Source organism: Carya illinoinensis, chromosome 7 (assembly GCF_018687715.1).
Source record: "Carya illinoinensis cultivar Pawnee chromosome 7, C.illinoinensisPawnee_v1, whole genome shotgun sequence".
Lineage (NCBI taxonomy): Eukaryota > Viridiplantae > Streptophyta > Magnoliopsida > Fagales > Juglandaceae > Carya > Carya illinoinensis.
Genome location: NC_056758.1, coordinates 14,540,902 through 14,563,230, shown reverse-complemented (window position 1 = coordinate 14,563,230; position 22,329 = coordinate 14,540,902). Strand labels below are relative to the sequence as shown.

At 36.4% G+C, this 22,329-nt stretch overlaps 1 protein-coding gene and 1 long non-coding RNA gene across 3 annotated transcripts; both read right to left on the bottom strand.

Moving 5' to 3' along the window:
- Window positions 1–3,505: 3,505 nt before the first annotated feature.
- On the bottom strand, window positions 3,506–5,791 carry LOC122315047. Its single transcript, XR_006243938.1, has 2 exons — window positions 5,211–5,791; window positions 3,506–4,448 (listed from the first exon to the last, which is right to left on the bottom strand). It is a non-coding gene; the product is annotated as an uncharacterized LOC122315047 (long non-coding RNA).
- A 14,473-nt stretch (window positions 5,792–20,264) lies between these two features.
- Window positions 20,265–21,962, bottom strand: LOC122315127. Of its 2 annotated transcripts, XM_043130898.1 has the most exons (4): window positions 21,802–21,962; window positions 21,605–21,693; window positions 20,510–21,385; window positions 20,265–20,427 (listed from the first exon to the last, which is right to left on the bottom strand). In XM_043130898.1, exons 1-3 carry the CDS (start codon window positions 21,871–21,873, stop codon window positions 20,536–20,538), a joined length of 1,011 nt encoding a protein of 336 aa, XP_042986832.1. In that variant the 5' UTR covers window positions 21,874–21,962; the 3' UTR covers window positions 20,265–20,427; window positions 20,510–20,535. The 2 variants fall into 2 exon arrangements, with proteins under 2 accessions (XP_042986832.1, XP_042986831.1); XM_043130897.1 differs by having other exon boundaries at window positions 20,265–21,385.
- Window positions 21,963–22,329: the final 367 nt, after the last annotated feature.

Sequence of the window (22,329 nt, the reverse complement as noted above, 5' to 3'; positions counted from 1 at the left end):
TGCGAGCAATCTAATAATGTCATCATTGTTGGATTTCCTTAATTACTCTTTAAAAAAAATTGAAATAATTACTTTGACAAACATTTTTAGGCTTCTTATTGCGGTAATCTCTCCAATCTTCAAATATTCATCCATAAAATCAGCTGTGACACCATATGTAAGCATTATCAGAGCAACTGTTATTTTTTGAAGGGGATAAAAACCAAACCTTCCAAAACTATCTTGTATTTAGACAAAATAAGGTTCATAGGCTTCTACCGCAATTTGGATACGAAGAAATAGATAACGACTCATTCAAAACCTCTTTTGAAAATATTTGTGAGGATAGATTGGAGGCTTGCAATCAATCATGCCTTATGAATTTACGTGATTTTTTAGAAGAACCACGTGAGCTTGATCTTTCTTCTCCAAAACAAGTTGTTTTGTTATCTCAAAATTTTTCATCAGAATCTAAATCGATAAATGTCATTTTGTGAAGAAACGAACGATCCATTGAGAGAAAAAAAAAAGTTTCATATAGACACTTGAGTTGAAGTGAATGAAATTGTTGAGGATATGTTATGTTTTATAGTGAAAGAATATAACTATTGATGTCGTGTTTCGCGGCTTGATTAGTTCCATAGAACCCGCGGTGGGAAACATGCAAGATGAACAAAGAGTGGACTTGGGCTGAGCCCGTGAGTCCTCCAATGCCAAAGTCAGCTGAGAATTCTAATATATGTATAAATAAATAGTATCCAATTCTTTTTTGTAGAAGGGATCAAGGTATTTATACCTGACTTGGACTCTCGTTTCAAGGGGAAGGGTGGGATGCCAAGTCGTGTCTGGGTTAGACCTGTCCCTGATCCGGTAGTGTTCTTCCATACTGTGGTCGCGTGATTTCATGGGTACGCCGTTGCATGCGGGTATATTCTGTCATGTAATAAATGAGACGTATCCCTGGCTACCCATAACTAGGCAGGTTTGACTTTCGGCGTGCTGCCCGTTTTCCTGCTCGATGTGACCTTGTAAGGCTCCAATTTTTGTAATGGCTTTGAGCGGCCTAGGCTTGTGATGGGCCTCTCGGCAACCTATGGCTCACGACCTGGGGACCCCTTTCATGGGGTAGAAGGGGGGTCGCTGGGACGAGTCCTGGCCTTCCCTTTATTTCTCTTGGCTCTAGGTTACTTGGAGGTTCTGGGTTGGGCTGCTGGGCTCAAGAGCCCATCCCCCTCACATTACCCTGCAAAATCTCGCTGACGTCTCCCTCTGGTGCTCCGACGCTTCGATCGGGTTAGGGGGCTTGCCTTTTGAGCTTCTGATCCTTTCAACCATAAGCTGACAGCTCGGTTTCCCTTCTGTGGGCAGTGATTGGCCCGTGGTGCCACGTGCCTTCTCCTCTACCTCCCTCTTTTAAAACTTTTCCCGTCAGTTTGGCTTCTGTGCCACCTATCCCACGCTAGGCGTGCGTCTCCTCATTTGCCGCACATCCCATGCTTGACAAAAGTTGATGGGACTGCTGGGCTATCTTCTTCTAGCCTTCTTGAGAATTCACTGGGCCATGCTACCCATGTGCTTGAGACCTCTTCTGCTACCCACACCGATTGGCGACCTACACATCGCTTCATCGACGCCAATCATGGTAGTGCCGCTTCGTTTCCCGCACCCTACTCCATTACCCCTGGCTATTTAAACCCCTGGTTCGCCTCCCTCCTTAGCATTTATGCAAATCCCTCTCCCAGAACTCTTTCTTCCCTCAATCTCAAGAGATTTTTTCTCTACCTTTTCATTTCCTGCAGATAAAGTGTTAGAAATGCATAATTAAGTTACTTAAGTAATAGATTTATTTCATCAATAAAGATTTTAACACTTAATTATGCATCAAATTCTAGTACTGGATATCAAATTAATTGATGCCAATATTTTACACACATAAAGTTCTATATTTGCCTTTAAAGAAATAAACACTTTTAATGTGTTGCAGGATATTTATGGAAATAATAAAAGAGCAATGCAATGGCTTATGATAGAGAGGGCATTCTTAAAAAGCCTCAACCAAATGCTATGTGGGACAAGCTTGGAGTGCTCTAGGACGTGAAATTGAGAGGCAGAGCATGTACGGGGCTGGAGGTGGAGCGATTGACTGGAACATGGGGCACGATTTTGGCCTCAAGTGCTAGTGCAGACCAGCAGCGAAGGACGTTAGGCCTCAAATAGAAGGCTAGAGCGAGGATGCGAATGAAGTTTGCAGAGAGGGATCTTCTGTGACGCAAAACTGAAACCAGCAGTGCAAAGCCAGAGGGATAAAAGGAACCAAGCTGGGGTTTTTACAGCTCTCTCTCTTTTCATTTTTTTCAATTTGTTTTGGTTTTGGAGCAGATTTCTTTCTCGTTTTCTATTTAACTTTTATTTCAGCTTTTCTTTTCTTTCTTGAGGTGACGTCTTATTTATTTTATTTTCTTAGTTTTACTTTTTTGTGCGTTGGGAGCATTCTTGTTCCGTTCATTTCTTTTGAGCTTGGTATTATTTTTCTACTTTTTTTTTCGCTCTGGATTGCCTTCTTTTTTAGTTCTGAACTTTTCTTTCAACTTTTAAGGTCCCGTTTGATTACATAGATGAAATAAGATGAAATGAAATGTTTTAAATAGTAATGAATAAAATATTGTTATAATATAATTTTTTAATATTAATTTTGTATTGGGATTTGAAAAAAGTTAAATTGTTTCTTATAATTTGTATAAGGATTTGAAAAAGTTGTAATGATGAGTTGAGATGAGATGAAATTAGATATTTTGGGTTTTGGTAACCAATCGAGGCCTTATTTTCGGTTTCCCTTTTTTCTTCTGTGCTTCGGCTTCTTCTTCATTTTTCTTCTTTGTTTTTTCTTTTTTTTTCTTTCGTCATTTGGTAGCAATACCTCATTTTTAGACTTTTCATTTTGGAGATTTGGATGTTTTTTGTAACAATGACTTTACTTCGATTTATTTTTACTGCTAGAAATACCATGTATAGCTAATTTCTGAAACTTGTGTTATGAAATGAGACTCAATTTATGTTGAGTTCTAATTTAATGTAATATTTTATTGATAAATAATGATTTTACTTTGTTGCTAGTCGGATTTGAATTGAAAAGAGATTGAAACTCTTATTCTTGATTTGTTGTTGACGTAAGGTAAAACAAAAATTTGGAAATTATCAAAACTTCTTTCAGTTGATTTATAACGTGTTTGACTAGTAAAATAGTGAATTCCTTGAAAAAATATTGAAAAACCTAAACATAACTTTTTTATCTTCTATTTATCAATACCTCAATTAGATTGGTAGATGAGAAAATTATCTAAGAACCGAAACAAAGAGTCACATGCTCAACCCAAGTGTTTACCGATTTACCTTTTAGACATAACTTTAAGTTCCTCTTTAACTTAATTCCACTAAAATGACTTTCACACTTTTTCTTCCAAATTCATCTTCAAAAATTTTGTTTTGGTTTTGCATATTTTGTTTTTTTTTTTTTTATACCATAAAAAGCATAAAAAGATTATTCACATTGCATTTCATTTTATTTTTCATTTCTCATAGTCAATACATTTTTTTACAACAAAATTTCATAAATGCTTTGATAATCTTGTTACTATGGAATACAATCATGGACTTATCTTTCATACAACACTTCTACACTTAGAATAACACATTTGGGACCAAGTCATCTACCCCCTCATTTTCTTCTTCTTCATGGCCTCGCAGACCTCCACTAATATCTTTAGCCCTTCCTATGACAGTCGAAGTTGAATTTCGATGGTAATCAACAAAGAACTTCATGCTTACCGAATGCAATTTAGCATCTCCAGTCAGTTATTCTGGAAATTCCTCAATCACTGGAACAGGTCGTGTCCTATTCAGGAATAGTATCTCTAGTGGCCCTCTATCTTCGCTTGTGAAGTTCGTCTCCCATTTTGCACTATCCAAGATTGGCTCTCGCCCAGCTCATTCCCAACGGTTGGAGGTTGTTGATGTCCAACTACATTATCGCCAGGAAGGCCATCTCTTTGACGGGGAAGGTGTATCCCAATCTGACGGCTCGGGAGTTCATGTATATATACCGGATCAATCATCATCTGGGTAATCTATGCGGGTTCTAGGCCAGGGTCCCGTTGGGCCTTCCTAACAATAATGTAACTGAACATCAACATCCTCCAATCATTGGGATGGGCTGGGCAGAGCCAACTCCAAATAGTGGAGGACCTTCCGAACAAGGCGACAGAACGGGAGGCGAACTTCACAAGCAAATATCCCAAGGTAGAGGGCTACCTGAGATGCTACCCCGACCCCTTCCACAAAAATGATTGAATACTCTCTATTTACACACATACTAGAATTCTCAGTTGACTTTGACATCGAATAATTCACGAACTCAACCCGAGTCTACTCTTTGTTCATCTTGAAAGTTCCCCAATGCGAACTCCATGGACCTGCTTAGGCCACGAAACACAACGTTAATAATAACCATTAAAAAAATATAACCGTTCAAAAAATATATGCATTGGAAAAATATAACTGTAAAAAATACACCCGTTGGAAAAAAAAATAGGTTGAAAAAAAAAATATATTCATTAAAAAGATATGATCGTTAAAAAATTACATCAATGAAAAAAAACTTGACCGTTATAAAAAAGAGACCATTAGAAAATTATGTGTTATAATAATATGAAGGTAATAAATATTCCAATTATAATTATAATTAAATAAATAAAAAGATTAAAATTAATATTTGAATAGAATAATAATAAATTTGAAAAGTTTATTATTTAATGTTATTGAGAAGTAACTAATTAAATTTATAAAAAATAAATTTTCTAATTAAATTTTAACCGAACTTTAGCTACCTCACTGCTATGCTCTGAGTATAAGACCATAAGAGCATATCTTTGAACAGCACAGTACAAATATATAAGGCAGCATAATACAATATCATAAAATACATGATAACCGAAATTGCCAATTCAAACACAGACAGAAATCCCCCCAGACACAAACACACGATGATGACTGTTCCACATCACCAAATGCGATCAGTGGAATGTTATACCAGCCCCTCTATCAAAACCCAAAATCTTTACCAATTCATGGGTAGCAACACGCACATGCCAGTACAGAATATTCAATAAATATATATATATATATATATGATAATCAGTTGAAATGGAAGTTGCGGCAGGGTTAACTGGTACGACCGCGTTTTCGGACCCGTGGTGGATCGTGGAATGGGTGATACGCCGTTTATGGGCAGAGTTGGGGACAGAGGCTCGAGGGTTGCAGATGCCAATAGGGGTGGTTTTCATAGGTTTCCTGGGTTTCGCCATGTTGAATATATAGGCGAATTTGGTCTGCAACAGACAAACGGACTGGGCGGGAGATTGGGAAAATCTCCAAAAATTACCCGTGTGAAGCTACTGTTGTTGCAGAGGGCAGAAAAATCTCGACCATGGAAACCCACGCGAAGCGACTGTTCTTCCAGAGGGCAGAAGACCATCGGTTGTGCTTGATGGGGCTCTTCTCCTTTCGCAGAATAGGTCCAGAGATTCGCACGGCTAAGGGTGCAGGCGCAGCTGGTAAGACGGAACACGGGATGAGGGAGAAGATTCGCACAGCTAAGCAAAGATATGCTGCAGGCACAGCTGGCGAAAGTAAGATGCATAGCTCCTAGGCAACACGGCCTGAGAGAGGAGTCCGAACGGCTAGGCTTTTGACTGTGTATCTGTGTTTGTGCCAGTGCATATCACTCCGATCTGTTATGTTACGTTGAAAAACACAAGATCAGTTTGGATGGAGATATAAAATTTTTATTTTATTTTATTTTATTATTATAGTTTTTTTTTTAAATTTTATATAAAATATACTAAATAATTTAATTTTTTAATTTTTTAAATTTCAATTTTATCTTTTTCAAATATTAATACAATAATAATATTAAAAAATAATATTTTAAACTTTTATCTCAAATTTAAAATTTTTATTTTACTTTTAAATCTGTCCTGAGACCCATTATTTAGTTCAATTTAATTTTAAACTAAATCTAATATTTAAATAATTAACTCTCAAATTATTAAATTAATCTTAATTTAAAACTTTCTTATATATGACTTATAATTTTTTTCAACTCAATACATATTTATAAATAAAATTTATAATCTTTTTTAATTTTTTATAAATAATATTAAACTTATTTTAATATTTAAATATATTTAAATTTGTTTTAAATAAATTTCATATAATTTATTTTATTAATTTAACTTATTATTACTCATACAAATAAATTTAAATCAACTCAACTCAAAGTATAAATAAAGTAAAGAGTCCCAGTCCATCCGACTAGTCCAAGTACGCTAGCCCCACCGTCACCTGTGTCGTTTCTCCTACTTTGTCTTACATAGACATATCAATGAGCTAATTTTTTTTTCTAAATAAAAATAAAATGATTTTAAAATAAAACTAACCTACTATTTCGTACAATGTTCGTGCAGTTTTTTTTTTTTTTAATCTTTCTTCCTTTTGCGAGAGAAAGGAAAATGAGATTTATGTGAAAAATGATAAACATGTTGTAACCTACTCATATATGTATGACTGCTTTAAATCATCAAAATTGACTTAAGTCATAAACCGATTTGGTTTTTCTATATATATAGGCATCATTTAATTATATGTGTATGAAGTTTTCAGTGTTTGAATAACATCTTAAATATTTTCTATTGTAATATTATTTTCCTTTTACTTTTATAACACATTATCAGCACGAGGCTTTGTCAATTTTAAAGTTAGTAAATTTTAAAGTTAGTGATCTTCTACTTCAAATAAGTTTTTCAATATATTATTTCCAGTCCCTAACATGAATATGAAAAGTTATATTATTTATTATTACTTGATAAAACTTTATATTTATTTTCATAATTTTGTGAATGTATTTCTTATTTACAAAATACACATACTTATTTTTTTGATTCATATATGTAGAAAATGTCAAATCTTACAAAATTAGAATTTGTTGCTCTTAACATTTCCAGAAAAAATTATTTATCTTGAAGCTTTGATATTGAAATCCATCTGGATACGATGAGCCTAGGAGATACAATCAAAGAATAAAATCAAGTGTCGCGACAGGATCGCTCTAAGGCAATTAGTTTCCTATGCCACCATCTTCACGAAGAATTAAAAATGAGTATCTCACGACAAAAGATCCATTTACTTTGTAGAATGATTTAAGAGAGAGAGAGAGAGAGAGAGAGAGAGAGAGAGAGAGAGAGATTTGACCGCATTTATCTTCCAATTCTTTTGAATAGACCAATTTACATACAGTCGTTACAATGAGAAATTTGAAAAGAAACTTCTTTAGATTCTGAAAGTCATCATCCTTTTATCTTTCACATTGTTTGCTTCTACCCCTTTTTTTAAAAGAAACAGAAAATTAGAGGTTCCAAGGCCAAAAAAGGCATAATTGTAATTCTTCGGCAACATCCAAGAGACACGCGAGGTACAAGAAGGCTCCTAGGCCACCAATTGTTTAGAGATTAGTGGTGATTCCGTTATAATCAATGCCATTCGTTTACACGCCACCCCTTCCGGGAGCTTTTCTCATCACATGCGCCGGACCAACGAATTCACCATCATTAGATCCTTCAGATTTGAATGTTGTGGCTACAAGGAGGCATGTGCATGGTGTCACAGATTTCGAAGTCTACCAAAATTGATATAAATTGTAATTTGTCCATTTTTGCCTATATCTTATTGTTTTCCTTATTATTTTCCTTACTGCTTTTCTCATATTCTGCTAGAATACTCTTATATCTAAAGAATCTAATAAAATATTCGAACTGTTGACGCTCGACAATCACCACCTCCTCTGTGGTCCCTTGGCGGTCTCTCTCCGCCACAACCCACAAGCCCCACATTTTTTACTTTTACCCCCGGAGTGAGAATTACATGTACTCCTTTGAAAAAGTGTGGAGTTTTGCGACAACGTATAACACGATGCAGTTTGGATTTTTTATTTGATTTTTATTATAAGAGTTGTCCTATTTGTCTACAGTATTGTGAAGATAAGGCAGTGGAATTCCCCAACAGCCACGTCGAGACAAAATGTAATCAATACTATCACCATGGCCTATGATCATGGAACTACAATTCCACTCTTGGATTGTATAAAAACTGACACTTTGTGCAGCTTCCTCTTAGCATGGAAGGGTAGAAAACATTTATTTGTTTCCAATGCCCATGTTTTTTCTTTTTCTTTTTAAATAGTGTTGCACTAGTTACGAAATGGTATTTGTCGAGGTCTCCCTATCCCCTACTCATATATTTCTATATCCCTTAATTATAACCTATCGAGTTTGCTTAGAAATACTTGTATTTTTTGCCTCATTTACTCTTGAAAAGATTCGTTGTTTTCTCATATAGAAGTTTTGATGCCATTTAGTAAGCTGCCCTTAATATAATAGATAGCTTACTAAATTTATCCTTTCTCATATTGTCAAGCATGATGGTGGGCCTGTGGACTCTATCATTCTAAAGTTTGAATATTTTTACATGCTTTTACACTACATCATTGTACATTAATATGGTATCCTTAGTGTTAAGGTGAGTTTTGAACCACCCAGTTGGAAAGGGAGAAAGAGTTATTCCTGGTCCACGGTGATGATTCAGGCTTGGGTTAGTGTCGTTTGAAGTTCCCAACTATAGTCTGAAGTGGCAGTACATCTATTTCAGTAAATGGAAAATAAATACAGTAAATATAAATAGAGAATGAGATACACAAATTCACATGATTCGGTACAGGGCTTATATCTTAGGGTCGTTTGGATGGTAAATCCACCATAAATTGTATATTTTACAATCTCTCATAGTCTTTTATAGCTCACTATATAAATGGGTTAGCCCTTATTGCTTGGAGAAAATAAAATAAAACTGAAGCTTTCATCTGGAGGTTGAAGAAGATCTCGCATCCCATCCCCTCAATATTTGATCTCAGATTCCTTTTATTGACCCCTAGTTAGTGGTTAGTGAGAAATCACTTCGTCCCTTTTTCTTGCTTGTCCTGACTTTATTGCACATCTGACCCTTTCCTCTCATCTTCCTCTCTTTCCCTTTGACACCTACTTTTTGTTGTCCCTCCTTGTCTTTTCCTTATTCCCTGAAAATGGCCTTTTGATGGGCTGAGCCTGGTGAGTTTGGGCTAACGACATTTTACCTCTTCCAGTTATTGTGTTATTCTTAAGGTAGTGTTGCTCAATAAGAGGGTTTTGGGAATCTTCAAATCAAATTAATTGTAGAAAAAAAAAAAAAAAAAAGACTTCAAAAATTGGTCCTTGGTTTTTCCATTTTACAAAACGATGATGATTCCGTGTACGAGGCTAGACTTGTAGAGCTAGGTGGGAGATGACTCAATCGTACCAAGTGGTGAGAGTGGAGCTTGAATGGTTGTGCACGACCATTTTGTTAACTAAGAGTGTGTATTCTTGTGACCGCTTTTGTTTTTTATAGTGTTAGTGGATTTCTGCCCCTTGATGCGAGCTTTTGTTCGTGTTTCCATTTTAGTGATGATGTACGAGTTTGCTTGTAATAACCCGCACTAAAGTGATCTAGGAGCCCATCGACCCCCTGGGTCCATCTTAGGTGGTTGTAGAGACCATCAACTCATTTCTAAAGGAAACCCACGTGAGGCGGTTGTGGAATCTGAAGGGCTCATTTTCAGAGGTAACTTGTTGACGATGGTTGTGGCTCAAGTGTAAACACTCGGCGTTTACTGGAGAAGATGCTATGCCGGCGTTGCTATCCAAATGTAGGCACAAAGCTTGGCTTTGAACCAGGCAGGAGGCTTGCTCGACCGCACTAGGTGGCAAGGAGGGACTGGGACACTTGAGAGAGGTGTTCCTTCCTATGATAGCTAGGGTGTGAGCGTGGAGCATTTGCTTATGGCAATGAGGGAGTGACTTGGGAGATGTATTCCCCTGTTGATTGCTAAATGTGAGCACGATCATCGACTTTGGCAAAAGATTAGACTGCATTGAGCGAGGAGGGATTGGGTCACTTGAGGGAGGTGTTTCCCTGTTGATCATCAAGTGTGAGAGTAGAGCATCGACTTTGACAGAAGATAGACTCAATAGCGTTGAGGCAAGGAGGGATTGGGTCACTTGGAAAAGGTGTTCCCTCGTTGATCGTTGGGTGCGAGTGCGAAGCATCATCTTATGGCTGGAGATGGACTCAACTGTGGAGCTACAATGAAAGACAGAACTCAACCGAGCTGCTGCATCAGGAGACAAAGCTTGACCTTGCTATTGCATCGAGATATAGAGCTCGATCGATCTAGTCAGGTGGGAGGCGGATCTCAACCACAATGCTACATCAGGAGACAAAGCTTGACTGCATTGCTATGGTGGGAGACAGATCTCAACCTTGCTACTATGATGGGGGATGGAGCTCGGCCGTGCTAATGTGTCGGGAGAAAGGGCTCAACTAATCTGATGGGGTGGGAGATAAAGCTCGGCCGGGCTGCTAAGACTAAAGATAAAGCTCAACCGATCTGGTGGGGTGGGAGATAAAGCTCAATTGTGAAAGGGAGTTTCCACAAAAATCCAAACAGGTCAATGTAGATAATCTATATTATAATTTTGAGACTTTGCAAACCTGAGCCAAGTGGTTTGGTGTTTGGTTATCGACTAATTCGAGCATCGAAAAAGGCGCCTTGTCCACTTGACCTTTGGACTAGTCCCTCGTGGGTGAGGGAGCTTCCATTATGGATGTCGAAAGCATAAGATGTCTGCAGTTATGGTGGCTGGCGGTGGTCGTAGGTGGCCGTTGGTGCATGCTTGCATGGGCCATGTAATGTGTTGTGTAACTCTGTAGCACCAAATCTTCTTAGTGTGAGCAGCTTGCTGGGAGAACTTAGGTGACCAAGTAACTCCCTGTTGCCAAGCAATTATGTAGGGCTAAGGAGCTCATGGTTGTAGATCATCACTATGGGCGAGTAAGAAACATTGGCCATTGTATTGGACATGCAACGTGTGTCTGAGCAACTTATCTTCTTTCTGTGGCCGTATAATTCCATGCAGCTGGAGAACTCTGTTGGCCGAGGAACTCAGTCAAACTCGGGCCGTGCGAGTAGTGTCCAAGTAAGCTGGGGTTGAGCAAGGGGGAATCCTTGTGGGTAGAGAGGAACTTCTAGGTGAGGAGGTTGCCTGCCTAAGTGGCAGGATGGATGCCCTCCTGTGTGGCAAGCTGGTTGTGGTCAAGGAGCTTTAGCTTAGCAAGCTCAAGCCGAGTAAGCCTAGGCAATCATTTTATCTACTAATAGTGGACAAATTGGCATATTACCCGGTTGAGTAAGTTCTTGCCCACCTTTATGCATGGCGAGAGATGAAGCTCACCAGTGTGGCAAGACAGCCAAGGTCGAGGGACACCTCATCAACGATAGAAATCACTAGTGGTCCTAGCAGAGGCTGGTGGTAGTCTTATTGGTTCATGTATGCCATAGGGAGGGCCCCCTTGGGTGCATGACAACGAGCACCCATTGTCTGCTGGTAGCCCCACCTGGCTCGCAATTGGTCAACATGAGCCTCATGGATGTATACCATATGCATGGCTATGATGGCCAAGGGCCACGATGGGCATGACTTGTAAGTTGGGGACAACTCCCGCCTTAGTAGAAAATGCTGGCAGTCCGAGGCCTCTGTGAGCCCCATGGATGCACACTACGTGCATGGCCACAGTGGCTGGGTGCCACACTGATCACAAACCCTATAGGTAAGGGACCATTCCCGTCGTGGAAAAAGCCATCAAGAGCAACACTCGGCCCACCCTGTGAGCCATATGTGCTCTCGTGGCCACTATGCCTGGCATTGTGCATGCCATGTACAGTGGGTGCATGTGCTATGTGCATAGTCTGTGGCATGGAAGGTGCTCTTGGTGCATGAAATGCTAGATGTTTTATGTGCACTATGCATTTAAGTGCACAGTGTGCTTAGCTATATGGGCAAGGAGAGATTTCTCACCCATTGCTTTTTGTAACAATGTTGCTAAGGTAGTAAGACAGAAATAGTATAAGGGGAAACTTATCTGTTCTTTCGGACATGACTTCAGAAACAATAAAATCCTCCTCCTCCCACTTCCGATTTAGAGAATAATTGGATCCCTAGGCGGCGCCAATTGTTAAGGTGTGTTTTGTCACCACCTAGCCGGAGAGGGAGAAAGAGTTATTCTTGGTGGTGATGGTCGGGCCTAGGTCGATTTTGTTTAAAGTTCTTGACTAAGATCCGGAGCGGCTATATGGTGTTCGTACATACGTCCATTTTAGTAACTAGAAAATAAATACAGTAAATATAAATGGAAAATGAGATACACATATTTATGCGGTTCGAAATAGGGTCTACGTCAACGAGTTGTTTGGATGGCAAACTATTATAAATGGTGTATTTTACAATCTCTCATAGTCTCTCATAGTTTATGTTGAACCCAAAGTTTCAAGTTTTGTATAATTATATATCTACACATGGATTTTGATGATAACAAATGAATTCAAAGAATAAAGAAGTCTCAATCTCAAGTTGTCTACACAATGGAGTCAAGCACATCAAGGAAACAAGCATGAGCAAGAAAGGAACAAGTTCACATTAAAGTCATAGAGTAATGTTGTAAATCTCTTAAAAATTTAAAATTAGGATTAATGCTCAAAATCATAAAGTATTAAAATACATTTTCCACATGTGCATGAATATTTTGAAAATTAAATTTGAAAATTTTGAAAGATGATTGATTGTCATCTTTTATATGTGCATACCTTGATTAAATGGTTGAATTTTGAAAATATTAAAAATGATTGATTGTCATCTTTTATATGTGTATGTTTTATTTGAATATTTTTAAAAGTGATTGATGCTTTTTTTGATTTATGCAAAAAGTAGATGATTTGTTTGAAAATTTTGAAAAGTAAAGTATGCTCCTTTTGTCATATGCAAAAAGTAAAAGATTAGATTTGAATTTTTTGAAAAGTAAAGTGTGCACCTTTTGTCATATGCCAAAAGTAAAATATTAGGTTTGAAGTTTTTGAAAAATGAATGATATTATCTTTGACAATTGAAAAAGAAGAACATTTTATTTGAATTTTTTGAAAAAGTGAATGATGTTGTCTTTGACATGTGAATCTTTTTAAATTTGAATATGAAGTCTCATATGTCTATAAATAGATCATTCGATAGCTTCACATTTACAACATCAAGAGCATACAATATTCATTCCAAACTTTCATTCTCTCTTCTCTAAGCACTGAGCCTTAATTCTTGATCATTTTGAGAGATATAGTTTACGTTGTATTGTTCTTATTCCACTCATTCAGGAGTGTTTTCTGATAATCTACCCACTATCAGCTCTTGTATCAGTAAAGGGTGTGTATAATCCTTGTGGGTGTAGAAAGTGTTCTACACAGAGAATAGTTGAATCACCACGTGTAAGGTGATTGTAAGTGTAGAAGGTGTTCTACACGGATCCTTTGTAGCGGTGTTGTTCAAAGGTGTAATAGGTTTCTATTTCCACATGAAGGAAGTTGAATAGTGAATTTGGAAATCCTCAAGGGGTAGCTTGAGGCGAGGACGTAGGAAGTGGGGCCGAACCTCGTTAACATACTGAGTTTGTTTCTCTCTTACCCTTACTCTTTATATTTATTGTTATTTCGTATTTTGTTTATATTTTATATTATATATTTGATTTATAATTTTTTTTTTTAATACAACTCAATTCACCCCCCTTGTGTTAGTCATCTGGGCAACAATTGGTATCAGAGCTAGTTGACATATATTGTTTATACAGGCATATCACTTATGGAAACTCTCGCTTGTGACTATGTCACCGAAGCAAGACTCTCCAACCATAGGTGACGGTGCACCGGTAGAGATAATAGCCGGCTAGTCTGGTAAGTACAATTGTTAGGTGACATAGGTGCGACCTATGATCAGTAACAATTGGTATCAGAGTTAAGAGCTCTATTATAAGATTAACTATCTTTTGAGTTAAAATCTTATGGCTAACATTGCAGATTCATTTGGTGAATGTCAATCTAGCAGTCGGCCTCCACTCTTTTGTGGAGATAATTACTCATTCTGGAAAGTTAGAATGAGAATATTCCTTCAGGGTCAAGGTCGAGAAATCTGGAAATGCATTGTAAATGGATTTTATATTCCAACAAAAGTGATTGATGGAGTAAAGGTCAAAAAAGAAGAAAAAGAGTTTGATCGAAGTGAATGAACTCATCGGGTCACTTATCACCCATGAGTACACATTGAAAAGAGGAGAAGAAGAAGGAAAGCCAAAGAAGAGCTTGGCACTTAAAGTTGTTCCTCATGAAAGTGAAAGTGATGAAAATGAGGAAAATGAAGATAAAGATGAAGAAGTTGCGATAATAACAAGAAGAATTCAGAGGTTCTTAAAGAAAAATAAAACTCATCTGAGGAAATCCTTCAAAAAGTTTTTCAAGAAAGATTCAGGTAAAAATGACACTTTAATTTGTTATAAATGCAATAAACCTGGTCATATCAAGCCAGATTGTCCTCTGCTAAAAAAAATCGAAACAAGGGCAAGAAAGCAATGAAAGTTACATGGGATGATGATTTAAGTAGCTCAGATAGTGAAGTAAGCAATGGAGAATCAGCAAATCTTTGTCTTATGGCTAAAGATGACATTGAGGTAATAAATCTTGATAATATTGAAGATCCTTCATATGAAGAATTGTAAAATGTTTTAGAAGAGGTATATGAGGAATTTGAAAATTTTGGTATCAAATATACTGTTTTGAAAAAGAAAAATTCTTCTTTAACAAACGAAATTAATATTTAAAGAAAAGAAAGTATCATTTTGAAAAATGAAAATCTTGAGTTGAATGAGAAGAAAACGATTTAGAAAATATTGTTGAAAACTTTACAAGTGGAAAAAGAAATTTTGAAAAACTTCTTAGTAGTCAAAGATGTGTTTTTAATAAGGCAGGCTTGGGATATATGCCAAAAAAGAAAAAATACAAACCTTATAAAAATTTCTTTGATAATCCTTCTACATCAAAAACCAATATTCAAAATTCTTTTCATAAAAATAATTTTATCAAAAAAAGATATTATTATAATCATTCAAGTTCTTCATATATGTCACATATTATTTGCAATTTCTGTAATAGAAATGATTATAATTATATATTTGTCTTATTAGAAGAAATCATACAATGACTATTAGGGCCATATGGGTACCTAAAAATCTTGTTTCTTCTAATACTAATAAATAAAGGACCCAAAGAACTTGGGTACCAAGAAAAATCATTTTAATTATTTTTATAAGTATGCATGAAGTCATCCACAAGCAAAAACAAATGGTTTTTAGATAGTGAATGTTTAAGACACATGACGGGAGATAAGACTAAGTTCTTTGATCTTAGATCTAAAGAAAAAGGACACGTGACATTTGGAGACAACTCGAAAGGGAAGATCGTGGGAATAGGTAAAATTCGTAATGAATATTCTCTCATAATTGAATATGTTCTACTTGTTGAAGGTCTAAAACATAATCTTTTGAGTATAAGTCAATTATGTGATAAAGGATTTACAGTTACTTTCAAAATGGATAAGTGCATTATTTTTAATGATCATAATTGTAATATTTATTTTATTGCTTTTAGAAGTAATAATGTTTATACATTCGATTTTGAAGAAATTACCTCACAAGATACTATTTACTTTTCAGTTCAAAATAAAACTAGTTGGCTATGGCATAGAAGATTAGATCATGCCAACATGGAACTTATTTCCAAACTTTCAAAAAATGATCTTGTGAGAAGTTTACCAAAAATAAATTTTCTTAAAGACAAAATTTGTGATACATGCTAATTTGGTAAACAAATAAAAATTTCTTTTAAAACCAAGAAACATATTTTCACTACTAAACCATTGCAACTGATACATATGGATCTTTTTGGACCAAATAGAGTTGCAAGTCTAGGAGGAAAATATTGTACATTTGTTATTATTGATGATTTCTCTAGATATAGTTGGGTCATATTTTTTGCGCATAAAGATGGGCACATAATGCCTTTACCAAGTTGTGCAAGAGAATTCAAAATGAAAATGGTTATACTATTTCAAGTATTCGAAATAATAGGGGAAAAGAGTTTGTTAATAAAAATATTGAAACATTTTGTGATGAAAATAGTTTTGTGCATAATTTTTCTACTCCTCGAATTCCAACAAAATGGGGTAGTAGGGAGGAAAAATAGATCTCTTCAAGAGATGGCAAGAACAATACTCAATGAGAACAACTTGCCTAGTTATTTTTGAGTCGAAGCGGTAAGTACTGCATGTTAATATTTTATCATAAAGCATTAAAATATATTTTTCACATGTGCATGAATATTTTGAAAATTAAATTTGAAAATTTTGAAAGATGATTGATTGTCATCTTCTACATGTGCATACCTTGATTAAAGGGTTGAATTTTGAAAATATTAAAGATGATTGATTGTCATCTTTCACATGTGTATGTTTTATTTGAATATTTTCAAAAGTGATTGATACTTTTTTTGACTTATGCAAAAAGTAGATGATTTTGTTTGAAAATTTTGAAAAGTAAAGTGTGCTCTTTTTGTCATATACAAAAATTAAAAGATTAGATTTTAATTTTTTGAAAAATAAAGTGTGCACTTTTTGTCATATACCAAAAGTAAAATATTAGGTTTAAAGTTTTTGAAAAATGAATGATGTTGTCTTTGATAATTGAAAAAGAAGAACCTTTTATTTGAATTTTTTGAAAAATTGAATGATGTTTTCCTTGACATGTGAATCTTTTTAAATTTGAATATGAAATCTCATATGCCTATAAATAAATCATTCGAGAGTTTCACATTTACAACATCAAAAGCATACAACATTCATTCAAAACTTTCATTCTCTCTTCTCTAAGCATTGAGTCTTAATTTTTGTTCATTTTGAGAGATATAGTTTGCGTTGTATTGTTTTTATTCCACTCATTGAGGAGTGTTTTCTGATAGCCTACCCACTATCAGCTCTTGTATCAGTAAAATGGTGTGTATAACCCTTGTGCGTGTAGAAAGTGTTCTACACAGAGAATAGTTAAATCACCACGTGTAAGGTGATTGTAAGTGTAGAGGGTGTTCTACACGGATCCTTTGTAGCGGTGTTGTTCAAAGGTGTAATAGATTTCTATCTCCACCTGAAGGAGGTTGAATAGTGAATTTGGGAATCCTCAAGGGGTAGCTTGAGGCGAGAACGTAGGCAGTAGGGCCGAACCTCGTTAACATACTGAGTTTGCTTCTCTCTTACCCTTACTCTTTATATTTATTGCTATTTCGTATGTTGTTTATATTTTATATTGTATATTTGATTTATAATTGTTATTTTTTTAATACAATTCAATTCACCCCCCTCTTGTGTTAGTCATCTGGGCAACAGTTTACTGTATAAATAGGTCTGTGACCCCTGCTGCTTGGAGAAAATAAAAGAAAACAGAAACTTTCATCTAGAGATTGAAGAAGCTCTCACATCCCGTCCCCTCGATACCTGATCTCAAATCCCTTTTATTAAGGCACCTGTCAGTGGTTAGTGAAAAAGTTAGCTTCATGTCACTTCGTCCATTTTTCCTGCTCATCCTGCCTTTACTACATGTCTGACCATTTCCTATTCTCTTTCCCTCTTACACATACTTTTTGTTGTTTCCCCCATCCTTATCTTTTTCTTACTCTCTTGTAATGGCTCTTTGATGGGCTGGGCCTAGTGAGCTTGGGCTAGGGATATTTTATCCCTTCCACTTAGAGCTAAATTTACTCTTAAATAAAGCAGAAAGCAATCTAGGACAACAAAAGAAGACGATGGGGGATTATTGAAAAATAATAATCATTTACTTCTTAGAAACTGAAGATGATAGAGAGAACTAAATGGAAGGAAAATTAAAAAAAAAAAAATTATTTATATGGAATTACAATTTGGGGGAATGTTATTACCAATGCCCTATTTGTGTGTCTTCGAAACAGTATGGAGAATTGTATTTGACACTCTTATGTGGGAATTTGGGAGCTACCTACTAAAGCTCCTGAAATAGCATGCAATTAAGTATGTTTATGGTAGCTTAGGTGAAACATAGAAAAAACTATGACCGGGACGATTGATGACACTCACCCTTAGCCTCACGTGAGCTGCAAGCAAGTTGTGATAAGTACAAAGTTTTCATATTCCCTAAGCCTCTCGTGAGCCTTCTTCCTTGCATTATCAGTAGGTGCTTATGGGTTAGGAGATGCCATGCAAGAATGGAGGGGTTATATGGGGAAGATCCAAAGCTAACTTGGAAGATAAAAGCCTATTTGAAAGATTCTTTTAATTTGAAAGTGTCAAAACATAGAAAGCTAGGAAGCATAGATTGTGCTATTTTTTGTCAGCTTGGATTGTAGGTTTTATCCGTTGGGATAGAATTGACCCAGTCCAGCTCATCACTAAAAATAAGAGAAGAGATAAAATCAAGAATTTAACCCAAAAATAAAGCCAAGCAAAGATAAGACAAGTTAACATAGACTTATAAAAAGAGAGAAACTCAGGCTCCTAAAAGGAAAGAGACTCGAACTCCTAAAAAAAAGGTTCACAAAACAAGTTGGACTCAATCACTTCAAGAAAATAGACCTCTATATAAGGAGAAGATCTACACAAATCTAGGGAGGCTCTCGACACAACTTCTTGACGCCTAGACTTCACACACACATCAACTTCAAAGGATTTTCTCTTAAAGGAGGCATGATTTTCAACCTTCTAAAATCCTAAATTTCTCCATTGTGCTATTTTTTGTCAGCTTGGATTGTAGGTTTTATCTGTTGGGATAGAATTGACTGAGTCCAGCTCATCGTTAAAAATAAGGGAAGAGATAAAGTCAATAATTTAGCCAAAAAATAAGGTTAAGAAAAGATTAGACAAATTAACATAGACTTCTAAAAAAAATTAAACTCAGGCTCCTAAAAGAAAAGAGACTCGAAATCTTAAAAGAAAAGAGGTTCACAAAACAAGTTGGACTCAATCACTTCAAGAAAATATGCCTCTATATAAGAAGAAGATCTACACAAATCTAAGGAGGCTCTCGACACAACTTCCTGACGCCTAGACTTCACACACACATCAACTCCAAAGGATCTTCTTTTAAGGAAGGCATAATTTTCAACTTCCTTAAACCCTAAATTTCTCTATCGTATTGTGAGATATGTGAGGCAATGAAAGATCGTGAAATCACCAATTATAATGGATTTTGCCCCCAAACACTTTGTGGACATGGGCATTATGTCAAACCACATAATCTCTATGTATCTCTCATTATTTATTTTTATTCACTATTTATTTTATAGACGAACGTGAAGAGCAACATATTGACATATCGAATCGTCATCGTGAGCTGGGGATAATTATTTCCTTCCTTCCAGCTTGTTGTGCAAATTTACACATTAACATTACCATTACCATTACATAGACCCCTGTCAAAGTCTTGAAGTGGTTAAAGCCTACACCACGTAGAGTGAAATTGAATTTTGATGGCAGCTATTTTGGTAACCCAGGAAGACTTGTCGGCGTACGTACCATTCGGGATTCTGAGGGGATTTTTTAATTTCTAGATGTTCTGCTTTTGTATTGATTTGTATTCTGATTCTTGTTTGGTTGTCAAATGGTTGATGAATAAAGCAGAGGTATATGTGGCTATAAGTTACATATGGGAGGAAGTCTTGGAAGCAAGGAATTGGAAAGTTTTGCAAAGTATGGTGCCAAGGGTAATTCTTGCCAGTTTTTGGATCGTAGCAATACTCCAAGAGAAGTACGGGGCTTGAGATGTAAATAGTACAAGATACCGTTGATGTACACTACGTAGCCTTAATTAAGTGTACACTATATAGATTTGTTGTGAATATTTTTGTTGGTATGTTGTGCTGGTTAGAGTTGTAGAGTTCCTTTTTCCACCTTTGTTTTGGATATTTTATTGTACTCCGTGAGGTGAAGTTTTGGTAATTACAATATTCATCCTTCATAAGTGAAGACAATTAAGAAAATTACGGGACGCTATTCATATTCTGTTACAAAAATGTTGTTTTGAGTGACATGTCTATAGATGTGATATCTGAACAAGTATCCATCCGGTTTTAAAAATCCGGGTACAAATTCGAATATTCCTGAATATCCGGATCCGTATCTGGATGCACCCCTGTGGACCACACGTAAAAAAAAACACACAGAATAAAAAAACTTCCTTGAATTAGTACTTATAGATACATATAAACCAGATAATTACAATCATCTGGCTAGTACACTAGTCGATTAAAAGAGGCTACGCTTGAGGCAGAGCTCTCCCCATTCTTGCCTTGAAAGGAGTAGAATTCCATTTCATCTTCTCATTCTGCACAAACAAAAAACAACTTTTACACACCAAAGTCAAGAAAACAACTGAACACATATAGGATGAGTCGCTTCACTAAGGCCTGTTTGTTTTTGCTTCCTGCCTTTGTCATTTCTCCACAAGAAGGGCCTGAGCCAGTGAGCCTGAATCCCTGCTCTGCCCAGTGTGACTCCAGTAACTTCCAACGGTACCTATAACCAGCTTGTCCTCAGGACTTTGGCTTTTTGACAGTCTCGGAGATGGAGATGCAGAAAACCATAGGTGCTCTTCAAGGGTCAATGCTCCTAGAATTGGCTTGTCTACATGACTTCTACTTGAATTTGCTTTCTCAGAGGCTGAGTTCCCAGTAGAATTACTACTATTCTGGGACCTGGGCGTGGATTCGGATACAACCAGCCAGCTTGAAAGGCTGGTATCAACAAGAATTTGTTCTTCTTTTGGCTTCGAATCGTTGGACTTTGGCTCTAGATTGACTTTCTCCTTTGCTTCATTCATGAAAGGCGCGTCTGTTTTTTCTTGGACCGCCTTCCCTTGAGTAAGATTTTCGATTGGCGTCAGGACTGAACGAAAGCACCGACTTGCATTTGTCTTGAGCTCCTCATGAGTTGAAGCATGAACTGGAATCGGACTATTTACCTCCTTTTCGCCGGTTTCAATGGCACCAACGTGCGTTCTTGAATCAATGGACAAAGAAAACAATGACTCCGAAGTTTCTTCTTGAATCAGTGAATCGTCATTCCCAATTTCATCACTATCATCATAATCCAACTCGCCTGCACAACTTTGATATCTGTGGTTCGAAGGAAAGGGTAGCATGCTTGAAGCAATCAAACCCGAAATCGGTTTGCCTTCTTCAGCTCCTCCTCGATTTCCCTTCTGTTTCTCCTCATTTGCAGACGGTTTCTCAAAGGTAACTTTCTTTCCGGCGCTGCGATTCGGCTGCACTTCAAGTCTCACTCTGTTTTGAAATTGTAAATAAACGTCTAGATATAAATCCATCAATAAATAAGGTAGGGATTAACGTTTTCAAGTAACTGAGTTAAATAAATAACTCAAGAATGATAAATAGCATCTACCCAGAATTACAATGAACTAAAAATGTAAGATTCAACCGAAAACAAAAATTGAAAGCCAAAGATAAACTCAAGATCCAAGCATGTAACAATGGAAAACTCACTCTGATTCCGTGATGGGGGTAAGGGGTTTTTCAATGCCTTCTTGCTTTCGTAGAAGAGGAGTTTGAAAAGCTTCGTTAGCCTCAAGACTCTGGACAGATTTCAGAGAAAGTAAGGAAAAAAAATAGATATCAGAACTAAAAAGAGTTGATAAAATGTTCAAATTCCCACGAAAGATCAAGCTTGGAAGGACGCTTACTTGGTCTCCAGGAGCCAATATTTGAGGATTTCGATGCTTAGGAGTAGAAAAACAAGCTAGAAAGCACCCCATAATTAGCCGCTAATGATTTGTGTAAAGTTGGCTTTCTTCAAAAGAGAGGAAATCTGGCTTACTAAAGTCTCAAAGGTGCTGAGATTTTTTAGAGTGCAGAGCAGAGGATGTTAGGGAGGGAAGGACAAAACGGTCAATTCCACTCGAAGAATCTCGAGAATATGACCGTTGGAAGTTCATTTAAGAGAGGTGGGGTTTCGACTTTCTACCATCAACGTGCATAGCTACCAAGTTATTTTTCCGGTAATTTTATTTGAAAAATTCTATATGCAGTTATTTTTACGGACTCTTTTGTGCACTCTAGTGATATGATTGATTGTGTATTAAAAAAAATTAATCCAGCCAATCATATCAGTAGAATGTATAAGAAATATGCAAAAATGACTGTATGTAGCATTACTAATTTTATTTTATCTAATGATTGTCCTTTTCTAAATATCAATGTTCGTTAAAAAA